Consider the following 26,172-nt stretch of genomic DNA (forward strand, 5'->3'; position numbering starts at 1 on the left):
TATGAATCCATTCCCACTCACCCGTGCCAGTAGGAAGTAACATGCCATTTCCTCAGGGGAGTCCAAGAGGCACAGTGATCTGCCCCCCAGCACACAGGGCAATCCCTGCAGCCTGGCCTGGCCCCCGGTGGCTTCCCATAGCTGACACTGTGACAGGGGGTGGATCTGGTTGGTGGAGAGGAGAGGGAGTCCTCCGGGAAACTGAAGTGCGCAGAAGCCCAGTAGCCGGCATGGAGGTGGGGCTGTGTGGGAACCCTGCTCCTCCGGACCAGGAGCTGGCCCCCAAAGGAGGGGCCTCTATCCCTCCAGGTACAAGCCAAGGTCCCCTGAAGACTGTAGACGCTGACACAGACACTCAGGCCCCAGATTCACCATTTCCTGCCAGAACAGAGGAAAATGGCACATGAATGCCATAGGATTGAGTTCTTTTTTCTTTTTATTGGTAAAGTAAATATATTTTTATGAAGGACCAAAGAAAATATACATAATTGTAACATATGTACACCAGCTTTATAGATTTTTTTATTTCAAATTTACACAAATGTTGATATGTTATTAAAAGATATTTTATGTAGATGTACCTATGTACAGCTTATTTACATACATTCATAGGATGTGAAATAAACCTGTCAAAACAAGCTAGTTCAATATTAATTTCTAGACAAAATAAGGAATGCATTTCTAAATCAGGATTGCGAGGCTTTATCTAGTCCTTTTATAGGAGATGCAGTCTGTACCCCTCTCCTCCCAAAGGTGACCCTGGAGGCTGGTGTCTAGATTTGTCTGGAAATAGGAGCACGGGATGCATCACGCTGGGTACAGACACTCTGGGCTAGCCAGCATCTGTCTTGTCTGCCCTGCACATTCAACTTAAGCACAAGCACTGCCAGCTCCTCAAAGAGGAGGCTTTTCACTCCAAGTCTGCTTCTGCCGGGAGGCCAGGTCCTGCACGCCTGACCCATGGCCGGCACCCCGGTAGTCGGGCTGAGCCAGGCATCCCAGACAAAGCCACCCTCCAGCACAGTGCAGCCCTGGGCTTCTGGCCCGTCTCCTTCCTCCCAGCATGGCTCCCTCTGGGAATGGACATTTCAAAACTGCACATTTCTTCTTCCCAAGCAATAAAGTGCTGGCCTGGGGCCCAGCAGGGGAGCCCAGAGAGAGAAGGGCCAGGCCCCGTGGCCGCTGCAGCAGAGGCTGGCAGGCTTAAAGGCACAAGGCACAAAGGTGGGGCAGCCGGCCTCCAGCCCAGGTGCGGGGCGCGGGTATGGCTGCTTTTCCAGGAAAGGCAGCAGGAGGGGGGCTCTGGGTTCATGCCTCCCACGCCAGCCCCCTCTCCCAGCACCTCCGGGTTTTCAGAAGGTGGGTTGGTAACATTGTCACACGTCCCCCTGGAGGAAGCAAATAAATTATTGCTACAAAATAAAGGGTGGGGGTGGGGAGGCCACCGGCTGTGCTCAGTTCGCAGGGCGCACTGCAGCACGGCTGCTCCGGGGGAAGCGGTGCACCTTGATGTGCTTGGAGAGGTGGTCACTCCGCGCAAACTTCTTCTCGCACACTGGACACTGGTAGGGCTTCACGCCTGAGTGGGAGCGCCGGTGCCGTGACAGCTCGTCGGAGCGTGAGAACCTATGGGACACGGCCGGTGGTCAGCCAGGCAGGGCCCACCTACCCAGCGCCCTCCTCCAAGGGCTTTGAGTGCATGTTGGGGGTGGGGGGAGTCACTGTCCCAAGCCCTGACGCCCCTCCAGGATGACAAGACTGCAAATAATCAAAGGTTGGTGCTAGCAGGGCAAGCACTCTTCTGCATCTGGGCCTAGTGTGCACCCACCAGGCCCTCAAGCCCGCCAAAGCTGGGGAGGCACGCTCCTAAACAGCCCTCCCCTAAAGTGCAATGGGTCACCCTGGCTCTGACTGCAGCCATGCCTCAGGCTCCCCGCTTAGACCAGAACTTGACGCTGGGGCCTCCAAAAAGGTCTCTGGGGTGAAGCCCATCCAGAGAGCCACGAACCCAAGCCATAAGCCACAGGAGAGGTGTCTTCTCAGCACGCAAGGACCTCCTGACTCTTCTCTTCATCCATTACAGCAGAGGCAGGGTCCTCAGATTTGAGCCCCACCCAACTCCTGGACCCTGGGCTTTCCTGGAAGCTGGGTCCCCAAAGATGTCCCCAGACAAAACTACAACCCTGCTGGGTACTTCTGCGAGGTGAATGGTTCCCTGCCACCTCCCTCTCTTGGCCTGAGCCTGCCTGGGAGCAAACGCTGCCACAGCCAAGAGGCCTCTGGGAAGGAGCAGCTCTAATGGAAGAGGTAAGGACCAGGGCTGGGCCACAGGGCTCAGGCTGTTGTCACTGACTTGGGGGGTTTGAGGCACCCCCACCGCATGGCCCTGGCCCTGCCAATGAAATTCCACTCCCCACCCAACACATACGCTCCTCCTCTGTGCTCCACCTGCACTGACCTGCCCTTGGTCTGGTCTGTCTCCTGGCAGGACATTTGCATGGACTGTTTCCCTATCTGGAATGCTCTTGCCTCCCCTCTTCACCTTGCTTCCTCCCATGTATCCTTTGATGCTTAGTTCAAAAGTCACTTTCTCAGGAAAGACTTCCAGGACTGCATCCCATTCTAGGCTCCCACAGCACTATGTGCCTTTTTCCTGGCCCCTGCTGCCACTATTGCAATTTTAGTTTTCAACTCTTTGATGAGTGTCAGTCTGTGCCCCTAGACCATCAGCTCCATGTAGAAAGATGTGTCTGTCTGGCTCCCTGTGGTACCCACTGCCCCCCCACCAGCCTAGCACCTGGGGCACAGTGGGTGCCCAGTAAGTGCACTTACATGACAGAGGCGGCACAGCAAGCTCCAAGGATGGAGAGCTGTTACAGGGGCGTTCCTCTCAAGCCCCAATGCATGCCACACAATAGGCCCGCACATGTTTGCACACACACCTGCACACTCACATGTACATACCCATGCCATTCACATGCATGTTGCCAACACGGGTGCATTGCACACACAGGTGCGCTCACGCACACATGCACACCACACACAGGTACACATGCATACACCCAGTGCACACACAGGGAGCACCAAGCCCAACAGCCCGGTTCCTGGACCTGTGTGGTAGCCCATGTGGTGAGAGGTCGGTTATATGGTGGCCTTGGAACAGCTGTCTCCAAACTGGCTGATTGGTAGGGGCTGGTAGCCACCTCTGGCCTGGCCCTGTGGGTGGAGTGCTTGATCCCATGGCAGGCCAGGGAGCAGAACAATGCCTGGGAAAGGCTCAGGTGGGCAGCAGAGGGGCCTAAGCCCCAGGCAGAGGGCCTGGCCTGGAGGCACAGAGGACAAGCTGGCTCAGCCACCCCTGGTGCCCAGGGCCCCACCCCCAGAGGGCAGCCAGGTTTCTGAGCTTGGAGGCTGGCACTCCACCTCACATCCCAGGGCACCAACTGGGGCTGGCACCCAGCAGTGCTCAGCATACTTCTGGAGTAAGGTAGCCCAGCTATCCCATTTGCCAAGTGAGGAAACTGAGGCTCAGAGTGATGGTGGTCTGGTCCAGGGTAACCAGCAAGACAGAGCAGCCGAGGCCTGAGCAAAGGGCCCAGTGCACCTCCTGGCGGTGCCAACTGCCTCAGCGTCCACAGAGGGCCTGGCCTCCGCAACAGAGCCTGGCCGGGTGGTGTGTGTCACTGCAGCCCTGTGCCAGTGAGGAAGTGGCATCAACGTGTCGTGGCAGTCAGAGCTGGGGCCTGTGCTCCCCTGCCAGGAACACCTGCTCTGGCGGGGCTTGGACATGCAGCTTCTGAGCAGGGGTGCCTGTCCTGGGCAGGGGCAGCAGAGAGCCACAGAGACCGTGCCACCAGCAAGACCCAAGTCTTCCTGGGCCCCAGGCACCTTCCTGGCCCATGGGACTGATAACAACAGAGCAAAGGCTCAAAGAGGACAAGGGCTTGCTGGGGTCACCCAGGGCTGGAACAGCAGGATCCTCTCAGGCCCCCACCCTACTGGGAGCCCTGAGCAAACTCGAGAACATTCCAGGATTAACTTTCCTTCCTCATCCCATGAAGACCTTGGGAGCCACCCATCTTCCAGAACTTGTCTCAGAGGTCAAAGGCAGCCCTCTCGCTACGGGGACACCTCAGCCAAGGGAGAGCCAGGCCTGAGAGCAAGCAGCCCGCCTGTAAGCCCCCGCCCCACATGAACTGAAGAACTGGGAACTGAAGATCCCTGCCTGACACCCTCACCCACATTCCCCCAAAGAGCAGCCACCAGAGGCCTGGGGGGCACACAGGGGCCAGAGGAGCCAGGTGGATAAGACGCAGCCCCTGCAGGCAGTGAGCTCTGCCACCTCCTGAATGGGCGTCCATGGAAAGTCACCAAGCTCTCTGAGGCTCAGTTCCCCGCCTGGAGACAGGAAATGACAGATCGGCCTCCAAAGACAGTAAAGGCAGTGGGTGTTTGGAGCAGTGCTTGGCACACAGCAACAGTTTGATAATTGTGAGCTTGTTACCTGCAGGGAGCTTAGCATGGGGCCCGGTCCCTGGTGCGCAAGGGTCAGTACCAAGATTCGTGCTGCTGAGGTGCAGGACAGGGAAAGACAGGAGTCCGGTGACTCCCGAGCAGCCCATAAAGTCAGCACCACCACTGGCACATAGCACCTGGTGTGAAGGTGCCCCTGCACTGCCAAAAGCCATTACTGTAAAGAGCCAAGCCCGGAGGACTGCAATGGGAATGTTGCCCCCTAGAGTCGTGCAGTGCACAACCTGTCCAACAGTACCTGGGGGCTCTGCCAACTGTAGGGGTGGGCTCAGAGACTGCCTCACAGAATAGGGGCAGCTGGACCAGTGGGCTTGAATCCTGGCTTTGTGGCCTCAGGCCTGTAACTCTCCTTTTCTGGGCCCCATGTCCACCAGGGACGGTAGGAGTACCTGCCACACAGGCCTGCTGAGAGTCATTAATATTCATATTAGCCCTGGAAGGAGGGGATTTTTTTCTGGACAGAACAGCTTGGCCATTCTGGAACAGGACGTCCTACTGCAGGAACAAAGGAGGCCTGTGTCCCAGAGTGAAGCAAGGAAACTTCTAGGAAGGCAGGCAAACGGCCACTTCCCAGACAGTCAGATCGGAACAGGCAGAGCCTGGCTGTGGCCCTGTCATGGTGCCAGAACCACATCACAGGAAGGGAAGGGACAGGGAGACTGCATTCAGGACCAAAAGCAGAAGGAAGTGGGGGCTGGTTACCTGGGCCAGTGACGACCTGGGTCGGGGGGTGGGGGGAGTGAGATACCGTTCATGACACAAGGGTGTGCACAGGACCCAGGACAGTGCTGGGGCCAGGACTACCCTGACAGGATGACCGCAAACTCCTCAGCCGGGCCGCAAGGGAGAAGAGGGGTGTGTGTGAGCTCCTCGCATGGAGAGGCGACCGGCTGCGGGTGGCCCTCCCAGGCTGAACTCCTGGCTCTGCCACTTCTAGCTATGTGGCCATGGAGAACTTACTTAGCTGCTCTGTGTCTCAATTTCCTCCTCTGTAAAATGGGTACAACATACTGAGGCCTGCATGGTGGACTTATCTGGAACCCTGAGTTACCATGCTTGGTCTACCCAGCATGCATTAGTAGCTACAATTATGTTGTTGCTATTGTGTCTCTTTTCTGTTAGCCAGTAAGTGTAACACCTGAATGAGTGATGGCCTCATGAGGAGGAGAGCGAGGGACACCCAGCCACAACACCAGGCACACAGGGAGGGAGGGAAGGGCCAGCCATGTGGCTGCAGGCGTGTCTCCAGGTGGGAGAGGCCGGCAGGGCCGAGGCACCTGCCTAGGGGTGCACCCAGGGCCACACTCACTAGTTCTGTCCCTATGGGCTCTCTGGGCCTCAGTTTCCCCCTCTGTAAAATGCAAATCAGTACCTACAGGGCTGCTGTGAGGAGTGAGGGGGCTAACACATGTGAGGTGTGCTGAATAAAGCAGGAACCATCACAAGACCAACTATAGCCATCCTGGTGGGGGAAGCACTGGAGACAGGGCACAGACAGGGCCAGGCCAGGTGGGAGCCTGCACTGCACAGGAAAGGCCGGTAAGCAGATCGTGTAGGCCTCTGAGCCAGAATGAGAAGTTTGGATGGGAACTGAAGCATACCAAAGTATAGGAAAAGGCCTCGGGAGGTCATGAGTTCCCCATAGCTGGGGGTATGTAAGCAAGCACGAGGCTTGGTAGAGGGAATTCCAGCTCTGAGAATCTTAGCGCCTAGCACACAGTAGGTAGTCAGTAAATATGACATCTTATTGTCATTATCATTACTTCTCCTCTCCTGTCCAGACCAAGCTCCCCCAAAGCCAGCTCCGTCCTCCCACCCAGATTCTGCAAGGGCTCCCCCCAAACCCCGCCCTGCAGTTGAAGGCAACAGACACATTTAAGGGATACACACATCTTGTGCACATCCCCAGGGGTTCAGAACCCCTGAAAGCCAACCAGGGACTCTCTTATCCTCAGAGAAACACCCTCCTAAGAGGCAGGCACCCTCAGCTCCCAGTGCCCTTGCCTCATGTGACCCCATCAAGGCCACCCTCCACTCCAGAGGACCTTGGCAGAAGCTGGGGAGGCCCTTTGAAGGTCCAGGAGTGGATGGAGGCCGAATGGCTCCAGTTCCTGAATCAGCTCCACAGGGGCCTCACTGTACCAGAGCCCTCCCCGGCCAAGGGGTCCTGGGCAAGACAAGTGCCAGGGCTCAGACAGTGGCAGAGCTGAATCCCTTCCACAAATCCCACTCTTGTTTACACACCTCCTGCCACAGGCAACTTGCTACCTCATGAGCCCACTGTGTGTGAGGCTGAGACCTACCCCCCTCAGATGCACTCTGGGCTGGAGTCCTATATGGTACCTGGGCCAGCCGGAGGAAGGCAGGTCCCCTTCTCCTAGGGGAGTGGGCTGAGGGGACGGCCTTGAGCAAAGACTGTGCCCTTCCCCCCGTGGCCCCACCCAGCCTCATTCTAGTGGAGGAGCCACTCAGCAACGTTCAGCAGAGGCCAGGAGGTGGCACCCAGGAAAGGGAGCCCATGACAAGAGTCAGACTGGAGCTCTGCTGAATTGGCAGACCTCTGCCCCCCACCAAGGAGAACGTGTCCAAGAGGAGTCCCTGAGTCTGTGAGGCTGGGGGCACCTCTGAAATGGGGTACCACCCACGTGGAGGCAGGCAGAGCAACCCCCCTTCTCAGACTCTGACGCTGTATGAGTGAGTGACAATACCACCATGAGAAGGGGACACTGCTGAGCACCCTGCACCCCTAATAGGGAGAGACAGGGAGCAGGCCCTCCACTTCACAGACGAGGAAACTGAGGTTTAGCTGGCGGGAGACACCCGGAGGGCACACAGCAAGTTGGAGGCTGACCAGGGCTGAGGCTGCTGACCACTGCCACCAGCTGCCTCCACCTGAGGTGTCATGATATCCCTCCCTCCTACAGCTGAGTGCCTGCCCCTGTGACCTGGTCTCTCGGCTCCTCCCACTACCCCTGCTGCCCAGGGCCCACAGCAGGCTCAGAGAGGCCCGTGACATCAGCACCAGCAACCAGCACTGGGGGCTGTGCCAGCTCTTGCGGCAGCCCTGTGGCTCTGAGGGGTGCCTTTGGGGTGGTGGGTGCAGAGGCTCAATCAGAAAGAGCCCCCATAATCCAAGACACTGTTTGCAAAAAATCCCTTCCCAGGGCAGCTCAGCTCCCCATGGCAAGGGGCTGTGAGCATCCCATCAAATGCCTGAGCCACAGCTCAGTCCTGCCACAGCCTCGGCAGCCGGGCCTCGGCAGCCACACCGCCCATCCCAGGGCCAGCTCTCAGCTCTCATCCAAGAGTCTGGTCAAGAAAAACAGATGCTGCCAACTGCACCCTGTGTTTCACACTGTGCAGATGCACATGCACAGATAAGGTACGCACACACCCTGAGGGCAACGTGGCAGTCATACACGAAGAGCACACTGTGCGTACACGTGTGCACACCCAGCCAAATGCCCGATTGCAAGGTCTGGTTCTGTACACAGATGAGCACGCCACGTCACTCACACACACAGCAGCAGTGAAGACCGGGAATGTGCCAGTAGACAGGCCACCCTCCCAGGCAGGCCAGAGATTCCTGTGGGGTGGGCATCCAAGACTGGGGAGCGCCCAGCTGTGGCACCCGGGCATGTGAGCCCCTGGCCTGGTGCCTGCCATTCAGGAAAAGGTGGTCACACACCCCCGAAAAGGGTGAGCAGCCCTGGGACCCAGAGGAGGGGAGCCACAGGGGAGCCATCCAGCTTTACCACTCGATGGCTGCACGACCCTGAGCAAGACCCTTGCCCCTGCCCTCTGAGAGCTGGTGTCCCCTGCTGGGCCACCAGGCGCAGGGCATGAGGGCTTCATCCACCTTTGGTCCAGCACCTTGGCCTGGCCCTCCCTCTCGGCTGGCCTTTGCAGCTTCCCAAACACTCCTCCAGGGTCCTGAGGTGGGGAGGTAGGAGCGGGGAGCATGGACCACGCCCAGCCCACATGCCCAAGGACACCTGTAAGCAAAGCGGGTCCCTCTGGTTGGGGAAGCAGCATTTTTAGGATGTGACCTCTCTCATACAACCTCCTGGACCCAAATCCCATTATAAAGCAGGATTTGTAACTTGGGCAAGTTACTTAGTCTCTGAGCATCAGTTTTCTCAACTGCAAGATGGGAGTAAGGGTGGTACTTACCCTGGGGTGCTGTGAGGCACAGGGTGGGCAGTGTGCACATGGCCACAGCCCACCTGGCACACCGCCCTGGCTCCACAGTCCTTAGCTGTCCTTGGCCCGGCACCAACTGTAGCAAGCCTCCCCTGGGCATTATAAGCTGGAGGCCAGTTGGTTTCCAGCTTTAGTGGCCAGAAGGCATAAGGAGGCCTCCGGGCAGCAGCGCCAACTCTGGCCCTGCCCCCAGCCCACTCCCCTACTCCTAATCAGCCTTATCTAACAGTGGAGAACCCAGCCTTGGCCCCACGCCCCGTGGAGCAGAGTCAAATGGTCTGCCCAGCCTGTCACCCGCCATACTGACCTCCAGCCGCAACCCGGCCAGGTGCAGGCGAAGGGCTTCTCGCCTGTGTGCCGGCGCAGGTGGGCCTTGAGGTGGCTGCTTTTGGTGTACATCTTGCTGCAGCCAGGGAAAGTACATTTGTGCATTTTAATGAGTTCTGCTGCTGGGTTCTTGGGGAACTTCTGGCCCATGAGGAGGCTAGTGGGGCCAGACCCCAGGGGTCCTGATCCAATGGGCTTGGCAGCAATGGGCACAGGGGCAATGCGCACAAACTTGGAAGGCAGGTTCAAGTTGGAGGAAGGCACCACCTGGGGCACGAGTGCGAAGGTCTGCCCCTGGATGTTCACCAGCAGCTGGGCCACCTTGACGCTCTCTGGGGCCTGCCCGGGGGAGGAGGGCTCCGCGCCCAATTCCTGCTTCACCTGCACCGGCTGAATCTGCAGCAGCAGGGGAATAGGGCTGTCAGGGGCAGGCCCCACCCCCAGGGCCTGGCTGCTGCCCTCACTGGCGCCACCGAGTGGAGGAGCGCAGCACTCTCTCCCACCAGACCCCGGGTGGTGGTGGCTCTTGTGTGGCCCAGCAGAGAGCTGGCCGCAGGCCTCTGCATCCTTGCTGTTGCTCTCTGCAGCCTCCTTGACCCCCAGCTCCATGTTCTCCTCCAGAAACTCTTCGATCTCCTCCAGGGTGGGCTGGAAGGGCCGTGGGACATCATCAGGATCACCCACAGGAAACTTGGGGAAACAGAAATGCTCCCCCTTCACAGGAGCCTGTGCCCTCCGCCAGGCCCCCCAGGCCATGGGGCCACTGCTGCCACCAGCACCACCAGTGCCCAGGGTAGCCTGGGACAGCAAGAAGTCCAAGATGCTGTCCTGGCCCTCAGCTCCTGGGCCACCACTGCAGCAGGAGCAGAGGGCTTGCGAGTCGGGGCTGGCACAGGAGCACAGGCTGGAGGCGTCACTGTCGTCCTCTGAAAGGGGTGAGGGCAGCATGTGGTATGCCCGCGCACCAGCCAGCCTATCACCCAAATAACCAAGTGGGTATTTCGGCGACGAGAAGGTCTCGTCCACTGGAAGCAAGTGGTCCACCATGCTGGCCTGGCTGTGCTGGTGGTGGCTGCAGAGGGGAACAAGGGAGGCCCAGTCAGGATGGCGCACTCACCTACGACCTCCTGAGCCTGCGGCCCCCCTCCACCACCAGTTCACAGCCTCCCGTTGCCAAATGCCTGGATCCTGCCTCCATCCCACCCTTGGGAGAACTCTGTCTGCAAGAGTGTTTTCTGAAATTGCACCACCTGTTTGCAAAAGAACACTCTCCAAGCCCATTGCACAACGAGGGCACTTTTGGTTTCAAACAGATTTTCCAGAACTCTGGAAAATAACACACGTGTCTGTGAATGACTGTGTGAGTGTCTGTGAATGAGAAAGTGAGTATGTGAGCAGGCTTGCTGTACCCCAAAACAGCCAAGGTTGGGGAACCCACTTGGAGTGGCTGCATTTCTGAAGACACTAGACCTCAGCTTCATTCCTGTTGAGTCCCTGGAAGGGGGTAGGAGAATGACCATTCGCCCTCTGACCGTCAAGCTGTTGGGGCTTGGGTAGGGTTGCCAGACTGAGCAAATAAAAAAACACAGGCTGCTAGGTTAAATTTGAATTTCAGACTTAAAAAAACGAACAATTTTTAATATAAGCATGTCCTAAATATTGGATGGGACAAGCTTGTATTAAAAAATTATTTTATTTGAGATTCAAACTTAACCTGGCAGTCTATATTTTAATCAGGCAAGTCCACTTCATGGCAAAAAATCAAAAATCTGACTATGTGCCTGCCCTTCCAGGCTGTTTTCTCATTGGAAGGGGGATAGCTCACCCACCCTCCAGTTCTCAGACCCCTCCAGCCTCCACTGCCTCCTCTGTGAAATGGGAGAGACAAGGACAGGCCTGAACAAAATGCTCTCAACCACACATGGACACTTTGCTGAGGCTTCTCCAGTGGGTGGGCAGGGCCCTGCCGCATGGTGATAACTCATGGTGGAGCAAGTGGCCCCAGGTCACAGAGGGCTTATAGCTCCTACCCATTGGACTCCCTAACCACCTGGTAGGACAGAAGACCCCCGTGACCTGCACCCCATGGAGCACTCACCACCTCAAGAAGGCCCAGCTAACTCCAGTCTCCACGCTAGACCATGCGCTTCATGAGGGCAGGCTGGGCTACCGGGTCTCCACTGTGTCCCCAGCTCCCAGAGTGGCCGCTGGTCCCCAGGAGGGGCTCAGAGAGTATCAACAGAGAGGAGAGAGCAGAGCTGTATCCTCTGAAGGCCATGCTAGGTCCGGTGTCCAAGGAGAGTCAACAGTGTCCGGCTGTGTTGGGGCCACTTACATGGACTTTTGTCCCCACCCAATGACCAGTGAGGAAGAGGAATGTTCTGCATCTGAAACCAGAGATTCTCTGCCACCAGGCATCACCTCTGCACCCACTAGCATGCTCTATCTTGAGGACGACTGTGGGGCTGGCACCCAGCACTGTCCAACAGCCAACAGGCCAGCCATGGGTGAAGACCCCCCCAAGGCTGGGGTCATAATCATCTGTGACCCTGGGCAAGTCCTTGCTCTCCCCAAATCTGTATTCCTGCCTGATCCAGGCCCCCAATGGCCCCAAGACCTGTGACCTCAGTTCCCCACTCATCCAGGAAGCTTCACAGAGCTCTGGGAAACTAAGGCAAGGTGTCCTTGGCAAGTCTGCACCCCAGGGCAGTTTTACCAGGAGGACGTTTGGCTTTTTAATGTTAGATACTCTGCCTACGATCTAAAACTGGGAGTCTAAAAATACAGTTTTCACCAAATCGGTGTTGAGAGGGAATGAAAATGTCATATAACACGAAGGGCAACAAGGCTAGACAGAGCCTACACTCACTCAGTCCTAGAGATCCTCCACCCATCACCCACTCTCTGAGCGGGAGGCTCTGCTCCTGTCTCTGCAGCTTATCAGCTGGGCAACCTCAGGCAGATGGCATGACCTCTCTGTGTCTGGGTGGGGATGCTGCCAACAGGGCCCTGTTTCCAGGTGGGTGTAAGAGTCTAGTGAGCTACAGGCTGAGCACTGAATGACAGGGCTGACTCGCACATGGGCGCTGGTCAGTACCAGCCACTAGGATTAGCCTCCAAATGGGTGAACACATGGTCCTTCTGCCCCTCTGCTGTGATGCCAAGGAATCAGGGGGATGGCCTTCCTGGAACCCAGGAATAGGCCAGGACTGGTAGTGGGGGCAGAGTGGGCTGTGTTCCTGCCCACCTTAAACTCTCCCCTGAAATGTGATCACCAACTGATCCATATTAAGGTATTACTGTTAACATTTTAAGAGTGATGATGGTATTGAGATTGGCACATTCCTTTTAAAGGAAGCCTTACCTTTTAGAGATATAAACTGAGAAATTCATAGATGAAATGATACAAAAAGAAACAGTGGAGGAAACAAGTAAGTACAGTACAGTGGGTTGTCAGGAAACCTCCAAGAGCTTCCCAAGGAAATGTGACCCCATCTCCTCTGAACAGCCCAGCACCTGGGCCCCGCCCCTCTCTCCCACACCTCACCTCTACCCACCCCACTCCACACTGGGGGAGTGGGCATCAAGCTCAGGAGCGCCTGGGCCTCAGGCCACTGCCCTGGCTGTCGCTCTCCATGGGTCCCTCCTCCCTCACCCCCATGTGGAAGTGCCTTATTTAGATGTCAGCTCAAAAGTTACTCCCTAGAGGGGCCTCCCCTGACCACCTTCTGTTACACCATCCTGCATATTTTTCCTAGCAGTTTCCACTGCAAGAAACTATCACGATTATTTATTCGTGTACTTTATTTTCTGTTTACCTCCCCACCAGAATATAAGCTGTTCTGACTGTTCAGTCTACTACTATATCCGAGTCTAAAATAGGACCCAGCAGAAATTGGGAGGACCTGGGCCTTTACACGGGCAGTGAAACCAGGAGTAGAAAGGCCCAGGTCAGGCAGCAAGGGTCTTAAGGCAGCGCTGAGAGGCCTAGGCTGGACGCTGAAAGCCAAGAAGGGGCTCTGGGCGCTGGTGCTCTAGAGAGCACACCAGGGCGGTGACCAGCTCTGGTCCCTAAAACACTAGCACATGGCAGGGAAGGAGCCGCAGGCTGCGCGCAGGGGGAGGGGACACACTGTTCCGGGCACAGTCCCTGGCGGGACTCCGCCCCCTGCCCGGCCGGCCAGGCCTGCTGTTTATCCTCCTGGGGACACAGCGGCTGCAGGAACAACATGTAATTGATAACAAGCCCAGCGCCGGCCAAGGGCTTGCCATTGGGTCAGCGTGCAAATCACGGGGGTGGCGGGCGGGGGCGCCCTTCAAAATAAGAGTCCACTATCCCCGCGCCACCCGCAGGCCCCAAAGTCGCCAAGCCCCGGCGTCCTCGCACCTGCAGGGCGGTGGGACCCCTCACGAGCCACCTGGTTCTGGGGGCAGGGGGACGGTGATTTAAAGGGCCCAGGCATTTGGGAATTTGTCGCTCCGACCGGCCGCTGGTAACTGGAAGAGAAAACAGCCCCTCTGTGTCCTGTGGAGTGGGGTCGGGGTTCCATAGGGAACACCAGAGTGCAGGGGGAAGAGGGAACCGGCAGGGGGCGTGGCGAGTGCGGGATGACCTCTCCACAGCCTCCGCCGCCGACCCCTGAGCCATAGCTTGGTTAATGTTCAGTCGAAGAGAACATGGGACTGTGTGGGGAGTCGGAGTACAAGATGTGTGAACCGTGCGGTGTGCGTGAAGGGGTGTGAGTTCATGTCGTGTGACTGCGTGTGCGGGCTGTGGTGGCCGCGGCCGGTCTGGCCGTGCGGGTGTCCTCTTACACGCGCGTGGAGCCAACGGGCGTGCCCGGGCGTGTGTGGGACCGTGCGTGGGAAAGGAAGGCGTGGGGAGCCCGCCCAGACCCCTCGGTGGAGCCCAGGAGCCCTGCCCGCTGGGCACCAAGCCCTCTGCCCGCGCCCCCTCCCCGGGAGGCCGCCGCTTCGATGACCGACAGTAACCCCTCCACCACAGGCCCTCCACCCCCTTTCCCGCCCCCGGCCGGCGGAGCGCCCGCCTGCCGGCTCTTCTCGCCAGGCCCCGCCGGGTGCCCGCCATATGGGAGAGCCGGTCGGCCAGGCGAGAGCACGCACACGCGGGGCCAGGAGCTGAGGTGCCGGCCGGTGGGCGACTGGGGATCACTCTCCCTGGCTTGCCCGACCTCACGGTCACACCGCTCCTCCAGCATTTCCTCGGACACTCGTGAGGAGCCCGCGACAGCGGCGCGAGCGCCCGGCCACGCGTCCCGAAGCCGGCCAGCGCCCCCCGCGTCCCAGCCAACCCCCTGCGCTCCCGGGGCCGAGTCCACGCGGCCGTCTCGCCTCAGCGCGCCTCTCCCACCTGAACTGGGCGCACGCCCGGCCAGCGGCCAGGCCCGGCGGTCCTGAGGCCCAGCGGGCGGGGCTGGGGGCGGCGGCCTGGCTCCCGGGTCGCGGCGCCGCGGGCCCGGCCGCAGGTCCTGCACTCGCTCGCTTGCCCGCCGGCCCGCGGGTCGCTGCGGCGCAGCACTAGCCCGCCGCCTCTCCTCAGCGCTCACTCCCCGCGGCTCACGTGACGCCGCGGGCGCCGCGAAGGCTCGCAGGAGGCTCGGCCCAGGGCGCGCGCCCCATTGGCCCGCGCCGCGCGTCACGCGCCCCGCCCCGCCCCCGGCCGCAAGGGCTCTGCGCGGACGGCGCGCTGGGGGTTCCGGGGCCCGAGGCCCAGCGCTGCTCCCCGTCCGCAGCTGCCTCCCAGCTCCTCACGCCTGTCCGTGGACTAACCGCGTGCTCAGGGGTCCTCTTCGAAAGCTCGGTCCCCGGGCGGGAACATGAGATGCGTCTCGGGACCTACGAAAAGCCTCGAGAGGGCGCGGAAGCGCGGTCCACGGGGGGACCTGCGCCGTGGGGCAGCCCTGGCCGGTGTGCCCGCCACCCCGCTCCCAGCCCCAGTTGTGTGCGGGCCGCTGAGTCTCCGGTAGAGCGCCTGGGAGAGTGGGGGACTTTCCGAAGGGTACGTAATGTTGGAAAAATACGGTAAGGTCTTTCCGCTGAGCCAAGCCGCTGTGCTCCGGAAAGTGCGCCCCCGCCGCGCAGTCCCCCCGCCTCCCGGATCGACTGAGGACGTTTGCCGACCCCTGCCTCAGATAGGCGACTCCCCGTCTCTGCGGTGCCGTCCCGCAGACTCGGCAGTGCTTCGTCCACAGATGCCGTCACTGCTGTAGTCCGCGGAAATCCCGGGACGGGTCTGCTTTCTACTCAGAGATGGGAAGAAGTGGGCTCCGGGTGACTTGCCTAAGAGAAACACGTGAGCAGAGGGTGCCCCGCTCCCCGCTACGCCCTTTAACCCACACTCCTGCGGGGTCCTCAGCCAGCATTTTACAGATGAGGAGACGGACTGCGAGGCCGCACAGCGTTATGGAGAGAGGAGGGTTGAGGCAGAGTCTGTCGGTCTGCTCCAGGGAGGACGTCTTCCAGACAACCCAGGACACTGGGCAGACAGCTCCTTCTAAGGAGCTTCATCCTCCCCCCACCTGGTCTGAAAGGCGGGGAGCATTTCCCCTGCTGCTCTCCAAGAACACTGCTAGAGCAGAACACACAGCCAGGACTTGTCCGGGCTCTCTGGAATGCCGTGGATCTGGGCTCCTAAGGCCCTGCCGGCTCCTGCCCCTGTATCCTGGGGCTCTTCTCTCTGTGCACCCATCCGTGCCAGGAAGGCAGCTCCTGCTGCCACCGGGAGGCAAACTGAGGCTTGGCTGGAGGGCTGTGTTGAGGATGAAGAGATGATGAAGCTCTCTGCACACTGTCTGAACCCCTAGGGCAGCCCTGGCCAGCATTGGCTGAACAGGTGGAATTTCCCATTTTTATAGAAGAGACAGAGTCTGGAGGGCTCAGTGACTCACTGTCTTGTCCCTGTGGGTGGGAGCCAGGCCTGTCCACACTTCTCCATATGCCCAACCTGCCATGGTCCTTTGCTCTTCATACACTCCCAGCCCAGTGTTCTGCACCCCCTGAGTAAAAACCACACCGGAAACTTGGAAAACAGAGACATATCCATAGCAGTTTCAGCACACAAGGAAGCTTTAGCATGTAGCTGAAGAACAGAGGAAGATAAATAAGATAAATACTGTATGATTTCACTTGTACATGGAATCTAAAATAAAAACAAAAAGAAAAGTCATAGAAAAAGATCAGATTTGTGGTTACCAGAGGTTAGGGGTGGAGGAAAGGAGAATTGGAGGAAGGTGGTCTAAAGGTACAGACTTGCAGTTATAGGATAATAAGTATTAGGGATGGGATGTATACAGCTGCTGACTATAGCTGACACTGCTGTACAATATATAGGAAAGTTGTTAGGTTAGATCCTAACAGTTCTCATCACGAGGAAAATTTCTCTCCTTTTTTTTACTTTTTCTTTTTATTGTATGTATATGAGATGATGGATGCTAACTACACTTACTGCAGTAGTCATTTCACAAAATGTAATTCATACCATTATGTTGTAACCTTATACAGTGATATATGTCAAGTATATCTCAGTAAACTGAGGGGGGGAGAGAAACCAAAGAACAGTCAAGGTGCCTCTATTTACAGCTTGAGTCATATCATGTCCCTTCTTGGCTCAGAACATTCCGGTGGCTCCCACCTCACCGTTAAGTCCTGGCCTTTCTCGGCCTCGCTGTCATCACCCCAACCACTCTCACCTCCTCATGCTTCCTCAAACATCCCAGGCACAACCCTACCTCAGGGCCTTTTGCACTTGCTGTTTCCACTGTCTGTATAAACTCTAAGCCCACAAATTACATGGCTCTATTACCTCCTTCAGGGTTTTATTCAAATGTTATCGTCTCAGATATCTTCCCCAACTTAACCACTTAACCTAAAATGTTAACACTCACCCTAATATTTATTTCTCTATCCTGTTTCTCTTTTTCCATGCTTATTCTCTATTACTGTACTATATATCTCACATTTGTTTTATTTGCTTTTTGTCTCCTCCAGTGGAATGTAAGCTCCCTCAAAGCAGTGATTCCTGTTCATTTCTTATCTTCGTATTTGCAGTACAAAGCACACAGTAAGTGTCCAATTGTTGACTTAATGAATTTTTGAAAGCCTTGAAGCAAACAGGATCAGCTTGAAAGAAATTAAATAAGGATAGGGAGCCTACCCCAAAAGGTAAATGAGTTGGTCACTGGAGAAATTAGGAAAACAGTTTTCCCAGAAGAGATCCAGACACCCCGAGGCTAGTTTCCAGGGTCTGCCTTTGTGCAGGTGTCTCCTACAGAGCTCCTCCTCCCCCTGCCTCCAGCTCTTACATTGGCCTGGTTAATTCCATGCAGTCTTCAGCTGTTGGCGCAAGCTTCACTCTCTTGGGGACCTAGCCCCATAGCAACCTTCTCTCCCACCTCCAGGCTAGATCAGATTTCACATGCCCAGAATATAATAAAGGCTCAATAAATGTGTTGAGTGAATAAATGAATAAATGAGTGAGTGAATGGAAACACTGACAGCCTAGTAGCTGAAGATCCACCTGAGCAGCTAGATATGGCATTTACCCAAGGCCATATTTAGGGAGGAAAACTCCCTGTACAGTGCAGAGAATCTGTCACTAGAATTCCTTTCCAAGAAGAAAAAGAAGGCAAGTGGTGTTCTTCAAAACAGAAGTGGCAAAGAAAGGAAACATTTCTCCTCACAGCAGTGGAAACCTGTAACACACTTTCCCTCCAAGTCAATTCCTTCCCCACTTCTATATTACCTGCACACAGAAAAGGGCTTTAAGAGGATATAAGCTATATTGTTTTAATGTTTTTTGACCTTGCCTGTAAAACCACTTGGGCCTAGTGCCTTTTGGACTTTTGATCTTTCCTCTCCCCTTAGGTTACCCTACCAAGATGCATCTGACTCTAGACTTTTGTCTCTTTTCTTATTCCTGCTTTGTGCTTGGTGTATCTTTTCAATCTGAAAATTCAAGTATTCTTCAGTTCAGGGAAGTTTTCATCTATTATTTCATTTCCTTTCCTCCTAGATATCTGCATAGATTGTTTGCTCACATTGTCTGGTCTGTGCTCAAATGTCACCTGACTGTAGATACCTTCCTTATCACCTCATCTGAAACAGTACTTCCATTGCTCTCCATTCCCTGGCCTTGAATTATTATATGTCATGGTCCTGATTTTATATTCTACACTTACTTGTTTATTGCCTGTCTTTCCCACTAACTGACAAGCTCCTTAAGAACTTGGATTCTTCACTGCTGTATCCCCAGAACCTAGGATACTCCAGAAATATCTTTCTAGTGAATAAAGAAATTGTTTCTATTTACTCCTTCTAAAACTGCTAGCAGATTGTAGTGAATCTTTGGAAAAGTTCCTGGAGGGCTGGCATTGTCCCAGAGGTCTTTCAGCAGTCTTGTCCTCATCCATGTCCCACACCGATGCCCACACCCTCCCCAAGACCTTCAGCCTTCCCTTTAGCTCACACCTGCTGGGAATCTGAACCCAGCCTGTTCTCTACCAGGGAGCATTTAAAGGACCCATTCAGTGGCTCAGTGGTCTGGGCACAAAGGGACTACCTGAGGCCATCAAGCCCTGTGACCTCCTGCAGTAACTGACTTCTCCCTCTTCCTGGGTGGGAAGAAACAAGTTCCCCTGCCCTTAGCTCCCTTGTCCCAGCTGAGTCTCAGGGGTCCCTGGCCAGAGACCATCTCTTCTGATCAATGAAGTGCTAGGATGTGTCTGTGTCTACAAAGGAAGCATATGAGCCCCTGACCCTGTGTACTGGACAGTCTGTGCTTGACCTTCCAGACCTCTCTGTCCTTCAGCACCTGCTCTGGTCCCCAGAGGCTCATCTACACAAGACCCTGAGCAGGGGCCCTTCGATTTCTGAAGGGGTTGGGCCAGGTAGAGGCGCTGGCACCAGACTGGAGGGTGTGAGGACCTTGAAGTCCGATTTGCCCCCTGCGGGTCACTGGTAGATGTCTGTCCCTGTAACCAATGGCCACTGCTCATGTCAGGCAACCTGGCAGAGCTCCCTGGAGCCCCTCCTCTCCTGGCTTTTGCCCAGATTGCCTCTGCCTTCTGCTGCCCCATCCACAGGCTCATCTGCAGGCAATCATCCTTGCTGAATTATCTCTAGCTCTTAGGTTAATAACAATGCACTGCACTTCACAGAGGCTCACTCTGTCTCATCTTCACAACACACTGACCAGCTGGCATTACAGATGAGGACATGCTGCTCAGAAGGAGTGTGTCACCTGGAGGTACCAGGGACCATATGCAGTATCCCATGACATGTTTATGGTGAGGCCCACATGTAATTTGCTCCCTCAGACCCACACTGACCTTGTCCTTGTGGGCTCCCAGGGCCAGGATGAGGGGTCTGAGCCCACAGCAGGGCCAAGGACACCCACAGGCAGACAGGCTTGGATGAGACGTGCAGAGATGAGGCTGTTCAGGACCTGTCCTGAGGGTGCTCACAGGCATCTGCAATTCTGTCATTCCTGTTCCACCAGGGGACCTATTAGTTGCTGAGTAAATCCCAGCCATGAGCCACCGGCGCTCACTGCCCTGGCCTTCAGCCAGCCCCCACCTCAGTTGTGCTGTGAGGCTGGGGGCAAGCAATGTGCCCCAGGCCATTGACACAGCCCCAGAGTATCCACACTTTCCTGGAAAAGCATCTATGAACCACCGGCTAATACAACAGGTAACTTTAGTGTATGTATACCAGGCACAGAGATCTAAGGGCTAACAAGTGTTTGCTATATGCCGGACACTGTTCTAAGTGCTTAACAACTTTTGCCTCATTTTAAGCCATGCAGCTGCTCTGTGCTGCCAACATTGTTTTATCACAGTGGGTATAGTGAGCCCATAAAACCAGAACCAACCACGATGAGAAAGGAGCACTCAGAGCCCAAGTAAGATTTCTTGAAACTGTAACACTTAATAGGATCCATGAAAACCCAACCAAGACTGAGTAGCAGGATGGACACACCTGAGGAGCAAATCCAAGTGACAGTTGGAAACTATCAAAGAAAAATGCCACTGCCGAGGCATCAAGGTCTATCTGGAGGACTAGAACTCACAGTCAGAAATGAAGACACAGCAAAATCAGCGCCTCCTCAGCTCTGGCAGGTAAGTGCTGATGGTGACAGGGAGTTAATGAGTCACTCCTGCCTGGTTAAAGTCCTTCAAGCTCATCACATGTTTTTCAAGCCAGCCTTTAGCCAGAAGTTCCCATCCCCTTCCCCCAGGGTGCCCGTCCTGCAAATCCAGGGGAAGCAAGAGTCCTGGGCTTAGGTGAAGACACAGAATGATGGCATGGCATCACCGTACCAGCCTGCCACTTGCCACTCACCAGATTCAGGGAGGAGTTCCACGACACCTCAAAACAGTAAGGGAGACACCTACCCAAGTCAAAAAAAGACAAAATGAAACATGCAAATGGCCAGGGCACACGCAGGGAAATTTCTAACCTTACCACTGATCAAAGAAGCACAGATTCAAACAAGATACCCTTTTCTTCCAATTGACAAGAATATTTTTATATTTGTAACACTGTTGGAAAAAGGTTGAATTGGTACATTCCCAGAAAGCAACCTTGTAATATATCTATATCTCAATTTTGATTGAGTGAGTCTATTTCTAGAAACTGATCACTTATATGCCAAGAACATCCCAACATTACTTGCAATTGAGAAAAATTAGAAAGCCATGTATGTCCCACAAAAGGGAAACAGATAATGAACTATACCCTATCCCTGCAGTGGAATATCATTTATCGATTTAAATCAAGTTTTTATAAGATTGATAAAAGTTCAAGTGAAAAAAGCAGGATGCCTAACTATATAGGAATTAATCTATATATGATTATGTAAAGAAAAATTAAAAGTATTCATATTGATTTTTTTAAATATTTACATTGAGTGATGGGATTATACACAAGTGATCTTTTTTTCACATATTTTTCACTTTTCCAGATTTTCTACAATGAGTAGACATTACTTTTATAACCAGAAAAAATATTATTTCGTTGTACTTCTCTCTTGATTGTGCAACTTAGTATGTTATTTTTGAAATAGGTTTTTTATTAGTGTAAAAGTAAATGTTTTCACTGCCCCAAATATCAGAAATACAGACAAGTATTTCTAAAAAATGTATTCACAGCCACATCATTGTTAACATTTTCTTGCTATAATACAAAAGAGGAAACATAATACACAGTATTTCAGAGGGTGTTTTTGAAAGTCTTAGCTAAAAACACATAACATAAAATTGACCGTCTTAACTATTTAAGTGTCACTGAAAATACAGTCACGTTGTTGTGCAACCATCACCACTACTTCCAAAACTTTTCATCTGCCAGAACATTTTGCCCCTATTAAGCTCTCGCTCCCCATCCAGCCCCTGGCAGCCCCCACTCTACTTTCTGTCTCTGTGAATGTGATGCCTTCAGGAACCTCACAGAGGTGGAATCACACAGTCTGTGTCCTTCTGGGACTGGCTTACTTCACTAACTATAACGTCCTCAAGGCCCATCCGTATTGGTAGCCTGTGTCAGAATGTCCTTCCTTTTAAGCCTGAATCATATTCCTTGCATGTATGGACCCCATTTTATTTATCTGTTCATCCAACGACAGTCACTCAGATTGCTTCTGGCAGCTTTTTAGAACAGGACATACCTTGTGTGCTGCTTTCTCTGCCAATAATGATAGATTAGCAACAGTCATTCTTTCAAGTTGACTAGTATCCCACGGAGGTAGCTATATCCTAATTAATTTAACATCCATTCTTGAAGGACATTGATGATGTTTCCAATTTTTCACTACCATATGCAAAACGGCAGCGAACAGCCCTAGTGCATAAGTCTTCTCTATCCTGTTTCTTAAACGTGAATTTGGCAAGTGAGGTTTCTGAGTCAAAGGGTATGTTTAGATTTGCTATTTGTGACCAGCTCATCCTCCAGAGATTCTAGTACCCAGATCTCTGCCATCACTGAATCCCAGTCCCCATTTCCCATATTCTTGTCAGCACTCTTACCACTTTACAGAAAGTGACAGGCTTTGTCCGGTTTTGCCAGTGTGACACTTAAAAAAATAAAAAGTGCCGTTGTTTTGTTTCTCTTGAATTATTGGAGTTGTGTTTTTTCCCGTTTGTGTATATGTGTGTGTGTCTGTTTGTATTTTTTCATGTTTGTTTACATATATGTGGCAGTTTGCATTTCTTCTGTGGACTGTTTATTTTGTACAGCAATACCAATGTTTTTCTTACCAACGTGTAAGAACTCTTGCATATGAAGAATATTTGAACTCTGCTCATCACAGATGGCCAACCATGCTTTTGGAGCTGCAGGATTTGTTTATACTGATGTAGCTAAATGCAGTTAGGGATTCCACCTTTGGTGTCAGTGTTTAGGAAACCTGTCTCTTTCAGGGTTATATATGCATTAGTCATATTTTCCCCCTATTGCTCAGCCACACACCAACGTATTGTACTGTCGTGGTTCTGTGTTTTCATAACCTTTTTAGTCCAGCTGGTTGGATGAGTGGGTGCTGAGATCAGGACTCTCCCTATGTCTGAAAGTCAAGGCCAGGCCAGCCCCTGATGCCTGTCCTTCCCTGACACCCTTCTCCCCTTCAGCACTTTCTCCTGCAACGTTTTGGCCCTGGGCATGAGCTCCAGCTGCAGGGGAGAAGGCTCTCCTACTGCAAGGGCTGGGCCCACTGCATCACCTTCCCCGACACACCTGCTGTTCAGAAGAGGATTCAGAGGAGGCTACCTGGGGAGCGGGTCCAGAGGTGGCTTTTCAGGCACTGCCACTGTCCCATGTAATAGATGGGCCATCATGGGACAAGGAGCTACTTCAGCCAGCCAAACCAGCGAGCACCCAGTGTGCCCACAATTTGGCGTATCTATTCTCCATGTCCAGCTGTACATCAGTCTTTCAGCAGGTTAACGGCAAAGTACATGCCTCATTGACAAGAGCCATTACCATGTTCATTTCTCTGCTGATGGCTTAGTTGCAAGAGGGATGTGTCTGATGACACAGCCAGTAAGCAGCAGAGGCAGGACAGACGGAGGCTCTCCTGGTGCATGTCCTCGAACTTTCCGCTGCGTGAACAGGAGCAAGGAGCTGTAGGGAGCTCCAGCTGTCAGGTCAGGGCTGTGTGGGACCCTGCAAGCTGTCAAGCATTGACAGGGGCAGGGAGGGCAGGACGGCCTCCACTGCACGCAGGCAAGGGGCCCTCAGCCCTGCCCACCTGTATCCACTCCTCCGAGTCCCAGCTCCCACCAAGGCACCAAGCATGCAAGGTGTCCTGGGAAAATGCCTCCTGCAATCTCTGTGTTCCAAGCTAAAGACACAGTTCAACCACTTATTCACTAGGCAGGCATTTATTAAGCACTTACAGCATGCCAGGTACTGGTCTGCAGACACAGCAGTTAATAATAAAGGCAAGGGCCTACCTTCTGGAGCTTTTAGTCCAGCAGGGACAAGCAAAGAGGCGAGTGAATGATCATGATAACTACTTGTGAGATTGAGTGCTGGGAACAGTTAATGGTGCTCACCAGCAGCTGCCCGTGTCCTCACAGAGATTCCAATCCAACACCGTCCAGTGATAAAGAACAAGAAGACAGAGGGAAGCTGCTTGAGGTGGACCAACCAGGGAGGGCCTCTCTGAGGAGGTGCACTGCAGGGAGGATCTGGGGGAAGAGCAGAGGGAAGGGCAGTCCTGGCTGAGGAAACAGCAGATGCAAAGGCCCCGAGGCAGGAAAGAACCTGTCTGACTGCGACACTGACAGGAAGCTGGGCAAGGCAGGTAGTGGGATGAGGAGGAAGCTGTGGAGAAGGGCCAGGAAGGCCAGGGATCCCCAACACTCAGCATTACAGCCCACAATAAAACACCAACCAGTTTGCATGTTACAGAAAAAAAAGCCTCCCACTCCCCAACCAGGGCTGCCCACAGCGAGGGCTGGTGTTTGCTATTCTCTGCGTCCTGCTCTGCTGTAGTGTCATTAAAAGGAGGAGCAAGAAAAAAAGAGGACAGAAATGCAACCTACCCAATTAACCTTGTGACCCGCTAAGGGACTGCAACTGGCAATTTAACAGACACTATTGTAAAGGGCAATAAAGATTTTTGTTTGTATTCTCAGGGCAGTGGGAGTCCACTGAAGTTTAGGCAAGGGAGAAACCCAGCTGAATTGAGATTTTTAAAAAGACTCTTCTACTGTACAAAAAAGGGCAGGGGGCGCGTTCAGCCAGCCCGCAGCCCAGAGGGACCAGACAGCCCAGGCTCCATGACAATGGGTTACAGACAGGGCCTGTGACAGGTGGTGCAGGTGAGGGCTAGGCAGTCCCCCAGTTCCTTCCATGGGAGATGGGGTGCCATCAGCAGGGCCAGCACCTTGGCAGGAGGAAGGAAAGCACCTGACCTCCTCTGTCACCCTCCCTAACCCCCCCACCCCACCCCCCGCCCCTTCCCTGTGATGCCTCTTCTATCAGTCATGATGCCTCCTCTATCAGCCAAACCAAACCGGGCCGCCAGGCTGGGGCCCAGGACAGCAGCCCCAGAGGTCGGCCTCCCGCACACAGCAGAGGCCCCGGAGGGGCTGCCAAGTGAAGAGTGACCACACGGAGACAGGCGGGAGTGGAGGGACCGGGCGAGAGAATGGCAGCGGCTTGGGCCAGGGGGTGGCAGGGGAGACGGAAATGGCCTTGAGAATATGGGTGGCAGAACCTCAGGACTAAAGTGGATGGGAGGAAAGGGTTTATTTCCTCTCAGGTGGTTGAAAAAACAAGATGCAAAACTGTGGTGGGGAGAGAAGCGGGGTAGGGTGCAGGGCAGAGCCCAGGTTCCGAGGCACACCGGCCTACCTACCGCCCTGACATGCAAAGTATTTCCCTGCTGGGAGGGCGCGGCCTCCAGGGCAGAACTCGGGAGCAGAACTGGCGGTGGGAGCTGCCCCCTCCCTTTACAGGGCCGCAGGCAGCCCAGGCGTTCCAGGGCAGGCCCAGGACACTGGAGTGGAGGGAGTAGGGGCCCTTGGGGCTGGGGCAGGGCTAGTACCCACGGTTCAATGTTTTCCTAGCTGGTCCCTCCCTGCCGGGGCATCCTGGGTGTGTCACCCCACAGGTGTGTCATTTGAGTTAAGGGGGATTCCGCTGGAATATTCCAAAGACAAAAGCAAAAAACTTAACAGAGGCAGAGCTCAGCCTAGGATGGCATTTGGTGTCTGGAGAGACTAGCCTAAGCCACAGGATAGAGGAAGATCCCTGAGAGTGGCCACTCGCTCTGCCCAGGAAGGCACCTGGACAATGCTCTCTCCCTCCACGGCCTTTGCTAGGTCTCTTTCTGGCTGTTTCCACATGCAGGTTGGAACCCAGTAGTGGGTCATGAAATCCATTTAGAAAAGTGCAATCGGCATTGTAATAAAGATCAAAGAAAAGGATATAATGAGAGAGGAACGAAGGAGTATCAGAGTTCATCACAGGAGCGAAAGTAAGAATTGTTCAGGGCAACGCTGCCTGCAGGCTCAGCGAGAGCGCAGCTTTCTTGCATCCGGTTACACCGAGAGATTTGGGAAGTCGTTGGGTTTGCAGGCAAGGTCCTCACTTCTCTTCACCCGCACTGGGCACCCCAGATGGCCAGGTCACCGTGCTGCCCTGCCCCCATCTCCTGGGACCCATGCAAGCTCTCCCCTCTCTGCCTTTCCAGCTCCCTCGGCACAGTGCATAGTCCTCTTGACTGGTTTTGTCGCCATGTTACTAAAGAGGACACTGAAGTCCAGAGATAGAGAATGGCCTGTCAAGCACCACATATCTGGACCCCTAAGCCCACTGCACTGCCCGAGCCCACAGGCACTGTCTCTGGCAGGACCTCAGTGGGACAGAGTCTGAGGGGGGGTGGGGGAGCACTGGGTGGGGAGCGCTACACAGGGGTATCCTTAGGGGCCATGAGAGCCTTGAGGGGACCCACCCAGCTCCTGTGGGCTCTGGGGCCCTGAGAAACTGGGAGAACGGACCAGGAAGGGAGGGCATGAAGGACACAGGTGTGTGTGGTACTCCCAAGGGCAGGCTCTGTTCTGGGTATGGGCAAAAGGGCATCGAACA

General features: G+C 54.7%; 1 protein-coding gene across 5 annotated transcripts; it reads right to left on the minus strand.

The window, feature by feature from the left end:
* Positions 1-418: 418 nt before the first annotated feature.
* Positions 419-14,567, minus strand: KLF15 (KLF transcription factor 15). 5 transcript variants are annotated; one of them, XM_036911616.2, is made up of 5 exons: positions 14,435-14,567; positions 13,451-13,560; positions 9,044-10,135; positions 8,707-8,828; positions 419-1,626 (listed from the first exon to the last, which is right to left on the minus strand). In XM_036911616.2, the coding sequence occupies exons 3-5, from the start codon at positions 10,108-10,110 to the stop codon at positions 1,574-1,576; spliced, it is 1,242 nt and encodes a 413-aa protein (XP_036767511.2). In that variant the 5' UTR covers positions 10,111-10,135; positions 13,451-13,560; positions 14,435-14,567; the 3' UTR covers positions 419-1,573. The 5 variants fall into 5 exon arrangements, with proteins under 5 accessions (XP_036767511.2, XP_036767510.2, XP_036767512.2 ...); XM_036911615.2 differs by lacking the exon at positions 13,451-13,560; XM_036911617.2 differs by lacking the exons at positions 13,451-13,560; positions 14,435-14,567 and adding an exon at positions 11,965-11,989.
* Between the last annotated feature and the right edge of the window lie 11,605 nt (positions 14,568-26,172).

Source organism: Manis pentadactyla, chromosome 1 (genome assembly GCF_030020395.1).
Source record: "Manis pentadactyla isolate mManPen7 chromosome 1, mManPen7.hap1, whole genome shotgun sequence".
In the NCBI taxonomy this organism is placed as follows: domain Eukaryota; kingdom Metazoa; phylum Chordata; class Mammalia; order Pholidota; family Manidae; genus Manis; species Manis pentadactyla.